This window comes from Ochotona curzoniae, unplaced genomic scaffold, assembly GCF_017591425.1.
Source record: "Ochotona curzoniae isolate NIBS_2020 unplaced genomic scaffold, NIBS_Ocur_1.0 scaffold_4701, whole genome shotgun sequence".
Taxonomy (NCBI): Eukaryota; Metazoa; Chordata; class Mammalia; order Lagomorpha; family Ochotonidae; genus Ochotona; species Ochotona curzoniae.
The window spans coordinates 82,650,797-82,668,048 of NW_024467122.1; the positions used below are offsets into that span (position 1 = coordinate 82,650,797).

General features: G+C 52.8%; 1 protein-coding gene across 3 annotated transcripts in view; it reads right to left on the reverse strand.

Annotated features, from left to right (window-relative positions):
* Nucleotides 1-2,929: 2,929 nt before the first annotated feature.
* NEO1 (neogenin 1) overlaps nt 2,930-17,252 on the reverse strand; it is a 115,415-nt gene continuing 101,092 nt past the window's right edge. For 2 of the 3 annotated variants that reach the window (XM_040969308.1, XM_040969307.1), the window contains 6 exons: nt 13,919-14,157; nt 13,514-13,606; nt 10,286-10,444; nt 5,951-6,214; nt 4,296-4,432; nt 2,930-3,672 (listed from right to left, as the gene is read on the reverse strand). In XM_040969308.1, coding sequence (XP_040825242.1) covers nt 3,589-3,672; nt 4,296-4,432; nt 5,951-6,214; nt 10,286-10,444; nt 13,514-13,606; nt 13,919-14,157 — 976 coding nt within the window. In that variant the 3' untranslated portion in view covers nt 2,930-3,588. The remainder of the gene's footprint in view (nt 3,673-4,295; nt 4,433-5,950; nt 6,215-10,285; nt 10,445-13,513; nt 13,607-13,918; nt 14,158-17,252) is intronic. The other variant, XM_040969309.1, reaches the window with a different exon arrangement.

The following is a 17,252-nucleotide window of genomic DNA, read 5'->3' on the forward strand; positions in this document are numbered from 1 at the left end:
GACGCCCTGGACTCCTACGGACAGGAGAGGGGCTACGGCCAGGACGCTAAGCAGCAGGACACTTCAGCCACAGGAGTCTACTCTAGGGACCCTGGCCGAGCACTGTATGGTGTCACTGAAGGAGGAAATGGACAGCAGCTACCAGATGTCCACTGGGGAGGAGACCTGTTGGCCAGGGGCAGCTGCCTGGCAGCTATGTGCATGTGCTTGGAATATACTCTCCCCACCTGTGCAGACTCCAGGGGCTGCCAGTGTTCCTGTGGGTGGGAGGGGCGTCCTCCAGCAAGCCCAACCCCTCTACCAGGGGCTTCCCCCATTGGCCGCCTCCCTCCTCTCACCATCCTGGTGGTAATGTCAGCCCCTGTCCCACCATCAGCATGATTTCAGGCATTCCTGACACTTCTCAACAGAGCAGTAAGCATGCCCTGTACCCCTTCCCGAGACTGACCCTCAGCCCCTTTACAATGTTCAAACCCCACCAAGCCCTTACTTGCGCAAAGGGTCCTGGAACTGACACCTGCCACATGTTCTGGATTTCCCTACAGTGACGGACAAGGCACAGGACCACTTCCCTCAGCCGCTGTTTCCCAGGCTTCTGTGTGCAAGGGTGGCCTCCCAGCTCCCTGCTGGCCCAACCCCTGTTGCCCTCATGGTCATCACTTCCTGCCCTCCGGTGGCTTCTGTCAACCCATGCGACCCTCCGTGGCAGGCATCTGCTTCCCCTTCTGTCACTGAGGGACTGCCCTGGCCTTCGTTTCTGGTGTCACAGCGGCTATTGTGGTGTTGGTGTTTCTTACAATTCTGTGACCATCTGGCAGATGAGCTGTGACCAGGGACCATCCTTCAGAGTGGGCTGACGGTGGGCACTGTCACATGAAGGGGGGACTCGCTGGGGAATGGGATGTCTTCTGCTAGCTAGAGGCACCTGTCCTTGGGAAAGGGGCACATTTCCTCCATTCATCCAGGAGACAAGCTGCAACTCTGGGCACTGAAAGATGCTACCTTGTCCTGGAGCCCATAGACCCCAGCCTGGGGAGTAGGGGCAAGGAGGGGAGGGAGAGTGAAGGCAGAACTCAGCAGAGGCTGAGAAATGAGCTGAGGGCTCCACCTAGGGACGTGGAGGGGCAGCACTGGCCTCTGTGCTGGGCACAAGGCTGCACCAGCCCTGGGGTTTGGCCTTCTTCCTGCTGCCACGGGGGTGGGGGGACACTTCGATTTTCCTGTCCTGCAGCAGAGAGCATGGCAGCCTCATCGTACAAAGCGCATGCACGTGTGGGCAGGATCTGCAGCTGCAGAGGTCAAGGCCACCTGGGGGTATCTTCTACAGAGGAGGGCGGCACACCTGGCTTGCAGACCCCTGCAGCAGTGTCAGGGGCCTGGGGAGCAGGGACGCTGCTGCACTGTGCTGTCAGGCATGGTCCGGATTCCTTGGGTTGCTCCTTCCTGGCAATGATGGGACACTGGGGCTATTCCTTGGCATGGTGGTGAGGGAGGAGGGTCAGTCAGATTCACCTGAGACCCCTCTTAACTTCTTCCTTGGAATTCCTCAACTTAGTGTGCCGGGGCCATGGTGGGGTGGGCATCACCCGGAGAGACCAAAGGTTGGAAGAAAGGAAAATGACTCTGACCAGTCCACAGCTTGATTGGATTAAAAAAGTGTATTGGGTTTCCAATACTAAATAAAAACATGAGAAAAAAATTTTTTAAAAGCCATAGAGTTTACAGCATCAACTACAGAAAAGGCCAAATAAGTGTGTATAGAAATGTGTCCCAGCAAACCGCCTCCCGTCCCCCCACGGCCCCTCCGACAAGCAGCAAGGCAAGACCCCATGTCCCCGAGGGGGCAGCTGAGGCAGCTCAGCTGGGACAGCACAAGACACGCGATGGTTCAGTTCCAAAAGTCACAGGAAAATGTAAGAAAATGTATTCAATCATGAAAAGGTGCCGTACAGAATAGATTTCCTTTTTCTTAGTTTTCTTTTTTTTTTAAAAAAAATCCCCAACTTTGAACAGTTTTTTTTAAAAATAGGTTCCCCGTCCCCACCCCAATTCTGCGGCAGTATCCAGGTACCGAGGCCCTGAGGTAACACAGTGACAGGGGTCACGGGAGGGAACGCCCTAAATACTGAGTGTTGTCTTCGGGCAGAGGTGAGATGGGTGTCAGGGATGCAGCCCCCACCCTGCCCTGGACTGGCTGTCTTTAGTTCCAGGGTGACCTGCATCACACAGGGTCTCCAGGAGCTTCGGGGTGCCACCCTGGGACCCTGGGACGCTGGGGTGGGAGGCCGTGCAAGCAGGAGGCTGGCATCGCACCTCATTGCCTTGAAATAATGAACACAGAGTGCCTCTTGCAGAAAAGTGAAGGCATGATGAGACCCCCGGGATGTGCTGGAGGCCAGGCAAGCCTCCTGAGGGATGTCCTTGAAGGCAGGGACTGGGAGCTGAGGGGCTCAGCAGAGTGCTGGCGTGGAGCCGCCTGCTGCCCCGTCCTGGCTGCCTGCATGAAGAACAAGGCTCTCAAGGGTGTGGGAGCCCTCCCCTCCACGGCCTTGCTCGTGCTCCTGAGGGGTGCTGCTGTGGGGCCAGCCCGGAGAGGCAGGGTGGCTCTTTCCTCGGCCTTCAGCTTTCCTACAGGGGAACACGTGGAGGCAGCAAAAAAGGGTCTCCTTTGCGCTTCGCTCCAAAGCTGGTTAAACCTCGAGCCACTTATTGCATGGAAGGACTTTAAACCAGATGGAAACAAGACTGCGCTTGGCAACGCAGTGACTAGCCAGGAAGGTCAGTCAGGACCTGTCCTCTGTGGGCCCCCGGGAGATGGCACGGTGGTGGACACCTGGCACCTCGCTGCCTCTGCCCCTCCCATCCCACCCCACCCTCATCATGAAACTGCACAGAAGTAAAGAACAAGCCTTCTTGGGAGTTACCTTTCGCTCGATAGCTCTACGGCCTCACAGTGTTGGAGGAGGAAGGCAGGCCTTTAATAATAATTAGGATAAAAAAATAATAAAACAGCTTACCAACAGTAATGCAACATGTGTGCCCCTCCAAGGGATGGGGGAACAGCTGATGGAGGATGCACTGACTCAGTTTAAAAAAATAACCAGAAAACAAGCCAACCCCTGGAACAACCCCATGGTCAATGACTTCCCTATGGAACTGGAACAAGCCGTCAAACGCCAACCACTTGCAGAGAACTCCACGGATGTCCTTGGGTTTGTGGATCACTTCTCTCTTCTTGAAGGTAAAATAAAATAAAAATCATACATCAACGCCAATGTCTATACTCCACACGGGTGACGTGGTTGCAGCACCAAGATGCAGCCCGACCACAAAGCTTGTCGCCTTTTCCCTGGATGCAGAATTTTGGCCCATGGTGCCCAGTCCTGCTGGTATCAGCAGGCAGAGGGAAGGCTTCCTCCAGGCTGACCAGGGGAAGGCAGTGGCCAGGCGTGGGACCGGCCCCCGAGAGTGTGGGGCAGAGGCTGCGTACTCAAGTGCTGTCCCCTCGTGCTCTGTACAAGTCCTTACTCCAGGCTAAGTCCACGACCTCTCTGACTCCGGCTTCGAGCCCCAGCCTGAGGAGGGCTGTCAGGCAGTCGTGATGGCATTCAGGTCCTTCATCAGTCCCTCCAGGTGGGCCATCTCTTTGGTCAGCTCATCTGGTTCGTAGCTCTGTGGATGAGAGAGCAGAGTGATTGGGCACGCTCTGAGGAGTTGTCCTCCAGGAGGGAGGCCGGAGTGCCCAGTGGGCTTCCCCAGGTGACTGGACCATGGGGATACAGGATATACCCATGTCACTAAGACTCATTTCTGACATTGCACAATCCTTTTCGCCCAACACACTCCCTGGGGTCACAACATCCTCCTGAGCAAGATGTCCCTGTTGCTCTTGCAGGTCCATGCTGGTGCTGGCACTGCTGGGGAGTCTCTGGCAACTGTGCCCTGAGCTTTCCTCCACAGAATCCTTTGCTGGGAATGTGGAGACAGATGTGTTACCTGGGACGTGAGAGGGAAAGGGCAGGGAGTGCCTGTGACCTCTGCCCCGCCACCCTGTCCTCTAGCCTCCTGCTTAAGGAAGAGCCACAAGGTGCCCTGGGGGTGGAAGAAGAGGTGGATGGGTTCAGACTGGGTGAAAGAGGGCCAGACTGAGGACAAACAGGCAGGGTGGGCTGCTGGCTGGTCCATGGCGCTAAATTAAAGCACAGCAGGATGGGTTTCTGGGCACAGTTCCTGGGTTACAGGTGTGGAGGGGAGGGTTTGGGCTTCACACGTGGGGGTGGCCCGGGGGTACTTACACTCTCGGAGTCTTCCAGCATCCTGGTGGTCTCCTGCACTTCGGGGGCACTGGGAACAATCACGGGCATAGGAGGCCGGCTCCTTCCCAGAGTCCCGATGGAGGCTGTCTTCACTGCGTGAAGATGGTGGTTCAGAGCTGGGGGAGTGAGCAGAGGGAAGGGCATGGTCAGCCGTGTGGCCTCGTCCTCCCCAGCCAGACCTCAGGGAGGCACCCCACGTCCAGAGGCTGGCTCCTTTGAGTTGAGGGGCATGCACTCAGAGAGCAGTTGTTCTGCTCTCAACAGTTCCTGAGCCAGGAGGACGTTCATGAGGCCAGGGTGTAGGGTGCAGTGTGGAAGGACTGATGGCTCAGGCTTCCTGTGCTTCTGGGAGTGTGGAGCTCCTGCGACCCCTGGCTGTATGTCTTGGGAGCTCTGAGCACCTTTTCTAAGAACATTAAGGATGTTACTTGTCCTTTCATGGAGGGTATGGAAGCTGGGTCAGGTTGAAGCCAGGAGCCAGGAGCTCTATCTGAGTCTTCCATGTGGGTGGCAGGAGCCCACTGCTTTTCTAGGTGGATCAGCAGGGAGCAGGACCAGAAGTGAGGCAGTTGGGATTTGAAACAACACCCCATCATAGGACACCTGTGATGTACACAGCAGCTTAGCCTGTTGTGCCATGCCAGCTGCTCCAATATCTTCCAAATGATTAATATGAGACATTTCAGTGTTCCGTAATCAACATGGAGAGGGACCCAGTGGACATGGTTCATGTTTATGTTTTTAGATTGCACAAAACAAGAAGACCTTCAGGAAACGAACTCTAGGAGTTCAGTGTCATGTCAAAGAATATCTACAATCATTTACAGAGGTCACAGGGGACGCCTCGGTCCACTCTTCCCCTACTCCGCACTGGCTCACTGACCCTGCAGACATTGGCAGGCAGTGGCAATGGTGCAAGGACTTGGGCATTTGCCACTTGGACTGAGTTCTTAGCACTTGGCCCTGGCACAGCCCTGGCTGTTGAGGGCATTTGATGAATGAAGTAGTGGACAGTGGATCTTTCCATGTCTGTCTGTGCCTCCTAAAAAGAAAAACAAAATCTAGAAAGATTAATTTTTTTTTCCTTTTTTCAATGATCCCTGTGTAAGCTAGTTTCTCTTCCCGGTTTCAGGTTTAGCTTCAATGGCCATCAGACTCATGGGAGAAGCTCATTTGTGTTTTTACATCTTGGAGCCCCTGGGACCGCAGTCTGAAGACCACTGACTGGCTCTGAGGCAAACCATCAGTAGGAGACCATCACAGAGAGGAGGACAATAAAAGTACCACGAGGCTGGGGCTGCCTGGACCTGGGCGAGAGCCTGCCCCGCCACAGGGAAGTGCCTCGCCCCGGATGAGGTTACTTTGGGTGTCCCCTGACCTGGGTCCAGGTGTTGGCCTTCGTGGCCCCTTTCTAGCCTGCAGGAGCCGCACGGCGTGGGTAGGTGGGTGATGGCATAGATCTGGAACCCTCCTGCAGACCCTGCAGTCCACCTGTTAAGAATCCTGCATGGACACTCTGATGCTGCCCCTGCTCCCAGGCAAGTCTTCCCTTCTGTGTGCCAGGAGCCCACACTACTCTGGTGCAGGGCAATGCCACTCTGTGACTCACTGGCGTGGGGCCTTCCATCACTCACCTTGCTGAGACAGTAACGGTGTGCTTGGCAATGCGGGGTCATAGGTGGGGGGCCCTGGAGGTGGAACTGCTGGCACCGCGAAGCTCTTCAGTGGGTGCGAAGGGCGGACGTGGGCTGTGGGAAGGCCCTGGCCTGAGTCCTCCTCTTGAGAACTGGCCAAGTAGGAGGAGCTAGTGGCACCTTCTGGATCCTGGTGGTCGGCACAGCACGTCTGGGACGAGGAGGCTGGCATGGTGTCGGTGCTGGGCGTGTTGCGCACAGACTCTGCAGCAGAAGGGGCCAAAGTCAGCGTTTTTCTACACCTCATGGAGGTAGGGCTGGCTATTGCTAGGGGCCCGAGTCAGCTCAGTCAGCACAGGGGCGCGTGGACAGGCACCGTGGCCAGGGCTAAGAATGGACCAATCTCAGAGTCCCAGTTCTGTCCTCACCCAGCTGCTCCCGTGTTCTCACCTGATTTTAAGTTTTGCTTAGTGCTTACTGCAGAACAAGTACAAAGATCTTCAGACTACTACAGTCTGCTAAAATATGAATGAGAATGCAAAAAAATATATATTCTCACTCCTAACTGAAAAGCTTAGAGACCAGTCTCGCATGGATAACCACATCTGGTCACCAGGGGCTGGGGACCTGACAGGAACCAGCTCTGCCATCAAGGCCTGGTGGGAACTGCAACACAGGGCAGTGCTACGGGCCCTGCGGCTGCTCTGGGAACAGCGTATGGCCTCCTTATACAGCAGGGACAGTAAGTCTGCATACAGCTCAGGATACTTGGGTACAGAGAAATAAAGGGGCAGATCGGGGTGTAATGGCTCAACTGGCTAATCTCCTCCGTTAAACCACTGACATCCCATACGGGTGCTGGTTCATATTCCTGATGCTCTACTTCCGATCCAGCTTCCTGTCTGGGGTTTGGGAAAGCAGTAGAGGACGGCTCAAAGCATTGGGACCCTGAAAACACATGGGAGACCCAGAAGAGGCTCCTGGTTTCAGACTGGCTCAGCTCTGGCCATTGTGGCCATTTGGGGAGCGGACCAGAAGCTGGAAGATCCTTCTCTCTGTAAATTTGTCTTTCTAATAAGAATAAATAAATCTTAAAAAAAAATTAAAAAACAAGCAAACAGACCAAAAAGACAGGGTAGATTAACTCGGAGCAGGGAGACTCAGGGAGAACATGACCTCAGACTATGAGAGGTCAGAATAGTCGGAGGGCAGAATGGTAGAGTGAGAAAAGCTCTGGCCTTGGCATCGGACAGACCTGGCTCCAATGCTGGCAAACTAGTGGGTAGATTTGGCAAAATCACATCTCTGAGTCTCCATATCTTCACTGTGTCTATGAAACTGAAAATGTAACCTAATCGCCCGAGGACCCAACGGGGCCGTGAATTAAGCGCAGTGTGCAGTGCAGCACGACTGATGCAGCTCAAACTTTAGCGTCTCAGCTCCTGCGGTCCTCAGGGCAGCCTAGGAGGAGAGGCAGTCTGCCCACTCCCATGGAAACAGTGGACGGAACCTGTGCTGGGACACGCAGGCTCCTGTGCACAGGCTCGGAGTCACTGGCAGCTCAGTGGTTTGTCCATGCTCAGTGCTACCTTGCATGTTGTGGGCAGAGGCAGCACGCTAGCCAGGAGGAAAGAGGAGGCCTCTGTGGACACTGGCTGCTGCACTCTAATGTCTCCACCCTGCGGGTAGCCCAGCAGTGGGGCTGGAAGGTTCTAGGTGTTGTGCAGGTGTTTGCCTCCTTCCACATCTTCATGCCCGAGACAGCCATGCTGGCTTTGAGGGCCACTTCCTCTGCTGGAGGCTGTGTCCCTGGGATGAGGCCTTCTGCCCTTCCCAAGGGTGGCTGGCTATGCTAGGCCAAGTAGGCCCATCACTTCCAGCTGTCTCAAGATGCTGTTTCTGATGACCCTACTTCTCAGGCTTGCTAAATCCTTCACTATGGGTAGGGACCTGCTGTTGGTCCTTGTGATTCTGGGTCAGTGAGCAACAAAAGGTGGCTCGAGTGCTGATCATTCAGCCAGTAATGGTAGGAATGCAAGGTTAGTGTTGGGCACTGCCTACCTGGGCTGCCTCATCTGCCTTCATCTTGAGTGTAAACACCTGAAGGCCTGGGAGATGGCCGGAAAGGTGAACTAAGTGGGGAGGGACTGCCTTCACAAGCCAGAGCCCAGGCCAGCAGCTGCAGAGCAGGGCGTGTGGGTGGCACAGCTGCTGAGGGCATCCAGCATGTGGCACTCTCTGTGAGGGGACTTCCGGCGCTGGCCACCACCACTGGTCTACTCAGCAACTTGGTCTGTTTGCTGACTGACCTCTTGAGAGTGAAGACATTTACGCTTCACTGGCCAAGTGCATACCCCCTGGGAAGGGCTCCTCCTGACCAGGCAGGGACAACACAGTTGATGCCCTCAAGGAAGGGGCCACCCTGGCAGCTCCACGTCACAAGGACTTGGGAAACACCACAGCAGAAACTTAGGGCTAGATCCAGACCCTTGCCCTACCCTTTCAAACATGGCTCTTTAGTCAGTCTATCCTTGAAGATTTACCTTCTTTAACCCCCTCTAGTCACTAAAGAGGAAGTCTTTTTACATCATAAACCATGAACTTTCCCCTCCTCTGCTCTTTGTGTAGGAGAGGGGATATCCATGAACATCAGACTGTGTGGGCAAGGACTTGGTGGGTGCTCTCTTTCACCCCAGCCCAGCCATGGGGAGCTGAAAGGAGACACTGATCCACTCAGAAAAGCTGGCTACCCACCATGCGAGGGGACTGCTCAGCCTTAAAAATGGAGAAACAACCGGTAGGCATTGTGATACAGCAGGTTGAGTTGCCCCTGAGACTCCTGTATCCCAATATCTGAGCGCCGGCTCTTTAAGTTCCAGTGACTCCACTTCTCATACAGCTTCCTGCTAATGTGCCTGGAGGCAATGGATGATGGCCAAGTACTGGGCCCCTGTCACCCGTATGGGAGACTGGATGGAGTTCCTGGCTCCTGGCTTTGGCCTGGCCCAGCTCTGGCTGTTGCTGGCATTTGTGGAATGACCTAGCAGATGGAAAACTTTTCTCTCCCTGTCTTATAAGTAGATGAGATATAGACACTAAAAAGAAAAAGAAAGAAATTAGCTAATTAATTTAACGAGGGGGATGTTACCAGTAATGTAAACCTCTAGCATAGTTTTTGAGGTTTTTAAAAATGGAACTTGGGCCTGGTGTGGTAGCCTAGTGACTTTAGTCCTTGCCTTGCATGTGCCGAGATCCCATATGGGTGCCAGTTCGTGTCCCGGCAGCTCCACTTCCCATCCAGCTCCCTGCTTGTGGCCTGGGAAAGCAGTCAAGGATGGCCCAAAGCCTTGGGACCCTGCACCTGCATGGGAGACCTGGAAGAGGCTCCTGGCTTTGGATTGGTGCAGCCCCAGCCATCGTGGCCACTTGGGGAGTGGATCAATGGACGGAAGATCTTCCTCTGTCTCTCCTCTCTGTGTATCTGATTTTACAATAAAAATAAATAAATCTTAAAAACAAATGGAACTCATCTGAGATTCTTTCATTTCCCAGAATCCCAAAATCTAGCCCTAGGGTGACAGAATAACTGCCTCTTGGCAGTTTTCAGTGACTCAACGCCAGAATGTGGATACATTTTCAACTAATGTTGATCAAACACATTGATTCTACTTACTGTCCCCTGACCCTCCCACCCACTCCCATCCCCCCACGTCGTTAGACTGTGACAATACTGTTTTCTAACATGAGCAATGGGCTGTAAGTGCCTCCAGCTTCTTTAAATACTGACTTCCTATCTGTGCGTGCTCTTCCTAATTCTGGTGCACAAGCAACCACAGTCAGCCATGTGCACCAGCTCCCTGTGGCTGCAGGTCTCACACCCTCTGCTCTTCCCACGGTAGATGGGACTTGTGCCCAACGGCCTTCCTAATGACTCCTCCCACTGCCAGGGCACCTACAGGGCACAGGTCACCACTGTTGGTGCCTGAAAATCACCCCAGGGCAAGTTTTCCTTTTATGTTGGAGGACTGGAAGAAATCAAGTTGCTGGAGATACAGTAAGTTCATCAAGATGCAGTCTCATGAGACAGGAGGTGCTGAAGGGGTTCACTACCGCCGTCCACTAGCGTGGCATCTGCACTGAGCACTCCACTCTGGGAGGAAAAAGCTGTGGATTTTACAAAAGCAGACTTGGGCGGGCGGACACATCAATGCATGATCAATCAGTCACAGTGAGCAAAGTTCCAGACCCCTCTTCTAAGGCGGGCAGGCCCTTCCCACGTCCACTTGCCAACTCCTGTGGAAGGCGTTGCCACCTGGCTCGACCCTCATCTCTCACCTGTGGAATTGGCCCTGTCTGAAAGGGACATGGACGTGCCCACGGGCCATGGGCTGCCCGGGTGGTAGAGATGGCTGCGGGCTGGAGAAGCGAGGCTGCTGGAGTGGAAATGATGGTGAGGGTTATCGAGGGAATGGATGGGATGGGCACTAATCACAGCTGTGAATGAACACAAGACAGAGAGAGGCTTAACACACTTGCACAGACACACACAATTCACAGTTTAACAGCAAAGCTGCACCTCCCCCTCCCACCGTCCAACCACGGCTGTGCTGGTTGCTGGAGCCGAACAAGCAGCCACCAGTTTTATGTTGGTTTTAGAAAACAAAAAACATGAACAGCCCCGCCGCCCGCCCGCCCTATGCATATGTCTACATGTGTGCTGGGAAAAAAAAAGGTCACAGGACCACGCACGTTTTCAAAAACGTTAACATTATTCTGCTGGAACAGCAATCAGGATTAGAAGATTGTTTTTCTTTTGACTTATCTATATTTGCAATTTTCCTATTATAAACACAGATTACCTGAGTTATCAACAATAGCTGCTTGAATATAAACCCATAAACAAACACATAATGGCTTTGTGTTGTTCAAGCGATATAAGTACTTCCCCCTTCCTCCATCACACCCTGGCCTAGGGAACATGATTCCTAGTCCAGTCAACCTTTTTTTTTGCTGAAAGAGTCATGCTATGGGTACTTATTATGGCCAAATAATTCAGTAGCTGTTTAAATCGGGTTTCATATCTCCAAGGAAGACAAACAAGCCCCAACCTAGTACTGAAAAAACATGAACTACTCTCACTCCTTTCTGTCTGGGACTCAGCCACGCCCAGTTGCATTTTTAAATGGATTGGGGCAGGCATCTGGCCCAGCAGCGAGGTCACTGTTTGGGATACCCGCATTCCATGCTGGAGTGCCTAGGACGGACTCTCCATCTCGGCCTTCTGCTGATGTGCACCCTGGGGGCAGCAGGTAAGGATGGCTCAAGTAGCTGTACCCCTGCCACCTATGTGGGAGATCCAGGAGTTCTGTTTGCTGTTGTGGACATCTGGGGAGTAAACCAGGGGACAGGATACCTCTCTCTCAAAAAAAAAAAAAAAAGTGGAGTGGTTCAATTCACTGTAGAATCCATATTTCCATACAGTAATTCTACATGCAGCTTTCTGGAAACATGAAGAGCCCCCATGAGGCGCCACTGTTCATCCCAGGGATGCAAGCAAAATCAGAAGCCCAGCATCCTGGGGCTGCTGTCGAGACCGAGGATTTAAACTCCCCAGACAGGTAAACAGGCCAGCCTCACCAGGAACATGGGGGAGCGTCTTTGAGCAAGTTCTCTGCAAGCCTTATGCTATGACTCCCTGAGTCCTGTGCCGCCCCCGGATGCCCGTCTCCAGGGACACCTGCCAACAGCACTGCGTGAAGGGAAATCCCAGTCTGGAAAATGGCTGTCCTGCCTTCCTGCCCTGGCCATGTGCAACGCAGGAAGACAGTCAGTTCATCTAGGACTCATCTGTCCAGGGCTCGATGAGCAAAACAGGCCACAGCTCTGATGCCACAGGCCTCAGCTGGCCCATGGCTGGGGAGAATGGCCCCTGGGTCCTTGGGGCACCTACAATTGTTCTGCGGAAAGTTGGGGGTTTGCCACAGGCAGTGCTTCAGAACCAGCATTTTTCAAAATCCAGGCTGGACAGAGGGAGAAAGCCTTTCCTGCATTTTACCCAGGAAGCAGTTTCAAAGTGTGCTAGGTATGGAAAATAAAACTAACTCTTTTTACATTTTCAGTCTTTCTGAATAACTGAACAGAAAACGAAAACATCAGCCTGCCCACCCAGGAGGACACAGCAGTTATTAATGGACTCTGAACATGACCCTTGGGGCACCTCACCTGAGGCCCACAAGCTCTTCCTCAGCCATCCCAGACCAGGGCGAGTGCATGCTGGGTGCCACGTTCCAGTGTCCTACCAGGACCCAGAACACAGGGGCTCCTGGATTTTCTGGGTTTTGGAAAGGACGTCTCAAAGCCTAGCTGGCACACAGCAGCAGGCGCAGACCCAGGGGCAATTGCCCACAAAATCTAAAGACCATAAGCATTATCTGGGTACCAGGTCTCAGATTTTGGGTTAAAAAATTTTACTCCTCATCCACCTGCCAAGGTGCAAATGAAATTATGTCACAGACTTGTGAAGTTCGTCTCCATTATCACCACACACACAAAAAAAGAATAAGATAAACTAGTATAACACCTTTTTTTCTTAACATATTTGAAAGTAATCAATTTGGAACTGGAGAGAAGTCAAATTCTACACAATTCAAAAACAAGTAAATTGAGGCAGGAATTGAAGCCGTATCAAAACAAAAACAAAACCACCAACAACAACAAAAAAAAATCAAGCAGCGAAGCTCCCGTTTTATCACAAATGCAAAGCAACTGGGGTGGATTACCTCACTCCTGCACTTGTGGCTCTGGGCCAAGGCCTTTCTCACTTCACAGATCCCCCATGCAAGCCAGTTACACAGAAAGCACCTGTTAATACACAGGGCTTCACTCCACAAGCTGAGCTTTGTAGCTTGGCACCTGCTTGGTTGTGTGTTTGTGAGTAGGGGGTGGGTGTGTGTGGCTTATGTGTCTGTTTGTGTGGATTACATATTACGTATCTATGTGTATGTGGGGGGGCATAGGAGACACCCACATGCTGGGAGGCACCCCCAAAAGGGGCACAAGAGGACTTTCCCAAGCACAGGACGCTCTTGTGCCTTCCCCATGACTAGGACATCCTGGCCATTTAAACATCTTCCTCTGTCGATGGAGACGCAGTGGCAGTGACACAGTAGTGGATGAAAAACAACAGGTTTGTCCCAGGGCTTTTTGGTTTCTAGTTAGTTAACTCATTTTGGACTTGGACTATGACAGGGAGCTCAGTAATTTGCATGTTTGTCAAAATGATGCCTGGGTCAGTGAGAGCCGGTGCATGTTGTTTTGAGGATTCCATGCTGCTGACCTCATGGGACTGGACACCTGTGTCCCTCAGCCCCCTCTTCCAGGGACACCGGGCCCTGGATTGAGACTGGGGAAATGGGCTTTCCTCTTATCAGCCACTGAACGAGAACACCAATGCAAAACACAGCAACTGTACTGGGACCCAGCAGAGTCCCAGGGATCATTCCCAGCTGCTTCCCAGCATGGTGGGAAGATGGCACTCCGGGTCAGAGTGAAGCTCGTACTTACGCTGGGGTGGCTGAGAATCAAAGGGCATCATCATTTTCGGTCTCATGCCCCGCCTGCCAGCCAGTGTAGACATGCTGTCTTCTGATTCATGTCCTAAGACAGGAAATACGGAGGTCAGCCACTCCGCAGCTCAGCTACAGCCTCTCCTGGGGGACTCTGGACCCACAAACACCACGATGAGGACGACGCAGGCTACCCATACCACACCTCAGCACAATGTCTGAAGGCGGGGATGCCCAAATCAAGAGCATTCTCGGCAATACACAACAGCAGGGGCCCAGCAACAGGGACGGAGGGAAACGCACAGATGTGAGCTGTGCTAGGCTGAGGCCTGATGAGAGACATGACCTCTGACTGGGGTGACCCAGTGCTCCTGGGGGAGCGGGTCCGCCCTTAGAACACTACCTCTGTAGGAATTCCGCCTCTGGTGGGTGCTGCCGTCCGAGGAGGTGCCCACGGGGGTGGTGTCTTGAGAGTGGCGAGGGATCGGGGTGTCCGTCATGATGGGGTTGGGGTCTGGAGACTTGGCGATGGGCTTCAGCTCTAGCCTCTCGTGATGGATCCACAGGTCTGGGGGCTTCACGTCCTTCGAGTTCCCTTTGTACTTGTGGGAGCCATTCACTGACTTGCAGGCGGCGCGTTTCCTGGGAATGAGAGGAAGAGATTTTTTTCCTTTTTAAAATATTTTTTTTAAAAAGATTTATTTATTTTTATTGGAGATTCAGATATACAGAGAGGAGGAGAGACAAAGAGGAAGATCTTCTGTCCACTGATTCACTCCCCAAGTGGCCACAATGGCTGGAGCTGAGCTGATAAGAAGCCAGGAGCCCGGAGCATTTTCCAGGTCTCCCATGTGGGTGCAGGGTCCCAAGGCTTTGGGCCATCCTTGATTGCCTTCCCAGGTTACAAGCAGGGAGCTGGATGGGGAGTGGGGTGGCTGGGATTAGAACCAGCCCCTATATGGGATTCCTACGTGTGCAAGGCAAGGACTTTAGCTGCTAGGCTACCATGCCGGACCCAAGATTTTTCCTTTTTGACTTAACTTTTCTGAACACCTTGGTCAAAAAGGGTCAATGAAGTAAAACTGCCTTGCTGGAAGGAGCTCAAAGCAAAGGTAGAAAACACACCCACCCACCCAAAACCAGAAATGGCAGACAAGAAATTCCCTTCTGGAAAGAGCACACAAGCTCTCCTCTGCCCGCCTCATGTGAGGAGCCTGCGCCAGGGTACATCCAAACACAGCTCTGTGACTCCAAGGTTCCTGAGGAAGTTCCCCACATTAGCAGAGAGAAGGTGAATTTAGTGGGAACATAGCTCTGGGGCCGAGGTATCGCTTGGGGCTTGAGGAGGAGGAGGGGCCAGGAGAGAGGAGGAATTTGACTTCTAGGTGACCTAACCAGGACCTCAGCTGGGCAGTCGGGGGCGATGGCAGCACCTGCTATTCACCCACTCACCAAGTATGTTAGGCTATTGTTTGATGTAGAAGACACTGAATGATGAGCTTCATGGTCACCAGTTGTGTGTTCAGATACCTCTCAAAGATGGACAGGAAAGGTCTAGAAGAAGCAGTGCTATTTCAGCCAGGACCTAAAGAAGACATGGAGCATGCTCCAAGTGGCAGGACTGGCTCTAGTCAAAGCGTTAAGAAACACAGAGCCAACAGCCTGGTGCGACATGGGGACTTGTGGCGGTGAGGTGAGGCAGGGTGAACCCAGAGGATACTGTGGGAGATAATGTGGGGAGCGGGTCAGAGGCCAGGGCAGACAGGGCTCTGGAATAATGCCAGCAGCTGGTATTTCCTTGTGCACAATGAGAAGCCGTGGGACAGATGCAGGCAGGAGAGTAAGGTGGCCAGCTCTGGATCCAAAGTGCCCAGCAGGGGCCCACATTATGGTGTGGCTGGTTAAGCTGCCCCCTGGGGTGCTGGTTTGAGTTTTGGCTATTCTACTTGCAGTCCAACTCCCAGCTAATGCACCTGAGAGTGCAGTGAAAGACAGCCTAAGTGCTTCGGGCTCCTGTGACCCCATGGGAGTTCCAGGCTTCTGGCTTTGGCCTGGCCCAGCCCTAACCATTGCAGCCATTTGGGAAATAAACCAGGGATGGAAAATCTCTAGCTGTATTTATCCTTTTCTCTAACTCTTTCAAATAAATGAATGAAATATATTTAAAAAGTGTATGACAGGGCAAAGAACTAGAATGCCATGGTGGTAAATCAACCAGGACCGATGGGTTGTAGGGTGGTGGAGATGGAAGAAGGGGTAGACATGACAGAACTAGGAGAATCATTGGATGCAGAGTGGGGTGTGGGGGTGAAAGAAAAAGCAAGGTTTTTGATTTAAGCTACTCTCTAATTCTGGCAAGAGTGGGGCAGAGATAAGTTTGTCCAAGAAGCTAAGAGTCTTGGTTTTGGACATTTGGAGTTCGAAGTGCTCCTAAAATATTCAAGAGATGTGGGAGAGGCCACGGGGTGCACAGTCTGACACTCAGCAGGACAGGCTGTGGCTGGAGACAGACGTACAGGAGATGCTGGACGATGGCTAGCGGAAGGCCAAGCACAGGGGGAGGACAGGCCACAAATGTCCGTGTCTGAGACTGGGAGGGCAGCAGGGGCTGTGAAAGGCAACGCATGAGCCCGGGATGTGAGAGAAGAGAATGCTTTAGAAAGCAGCATAGGGCTGGCTCTGTTCACACTGATGGGAGACCCGGGGGAAGGAATGAACGTGGCCTTTGGCTCCAGCAGTATGGAGGTCACCTGTGAGCTCAGCAGAAGCCATCCCGGTGAAAGGGGAGGTAAAGTGCCTAGACCGTTGCTTGAGTGGGCAGCAAGGAGGCCAACAAGCTGAGTATAACCAAGTAGTCAACTCTTTGAATGTGGGAGTCTTGCAGCTGGAAATTCAAAGTACTCAGGGAAAAAACAAACAAAAATCCAAACCAATAAACTGTGCCCAGGTGGACATTCGGCAGGGTTTACCTACTGTCCAAGTACCTACCCTTTTGATTTCTGCCTCCTGCAAAAGCATGCTTTGGGAGGAAGCAGGTGATGGCTCAAGTAACTGGGCTCCTGTCACATGGGAGAATGGGACTGAGTTCCTAGCTCCCACCTTTGGCCTAGAATAACTCCGGCACTCTCCTGCTTGTCCTTTGTGCCAAAGACAGAGAGACAGAAAGAATATTTTCAGGACAGGATGGGAAGCGATACAGATGGTCCCTATGCAACGTCCTCTGCTGCCTTGGGGCTCAGCCAGCAACAAGCCACCACAGATGTGTCTGCTAGGTCCTGTATCTCCAGACCGCAAGCAAGAACAGATCTCCCCTCCAGCCAGCTCAGCTAGTCTGTGATCCTGTCACTGGCAGCAGGCAGCAGAGTAAACCCACGCTCTACCGATTCTGAGGCCAAGATTCTTTAGGGCAGAAGTTTGAGTGAGTGAGTGTGAGTGTGAGTGTGTGTGTGTGTGTGTGTGTGTGTGTGTGTGTGTTTGTGTCTCCTGATACTGCATGTGTGTGAAGAAGCCTGATACTGTGTGTGTGTGTGTGTGTGTGTGTGTGTCTCCTGATACTGCATGTTTGTGAAGAAGCCTGATACTGTATGTGTGTATGTGTGTGTGTGTGCGCACCAGGCTAAAGTTGGGAGTCAGAAACTCAGTCCAGGTCCCCACCCAGATGGCAGGGGTGCAGTCACTTAAGCCATCACCACTGCTTCCCAAGGTCTCAGCCCGTGAGGAAGCTGCAGTCAGGAGCT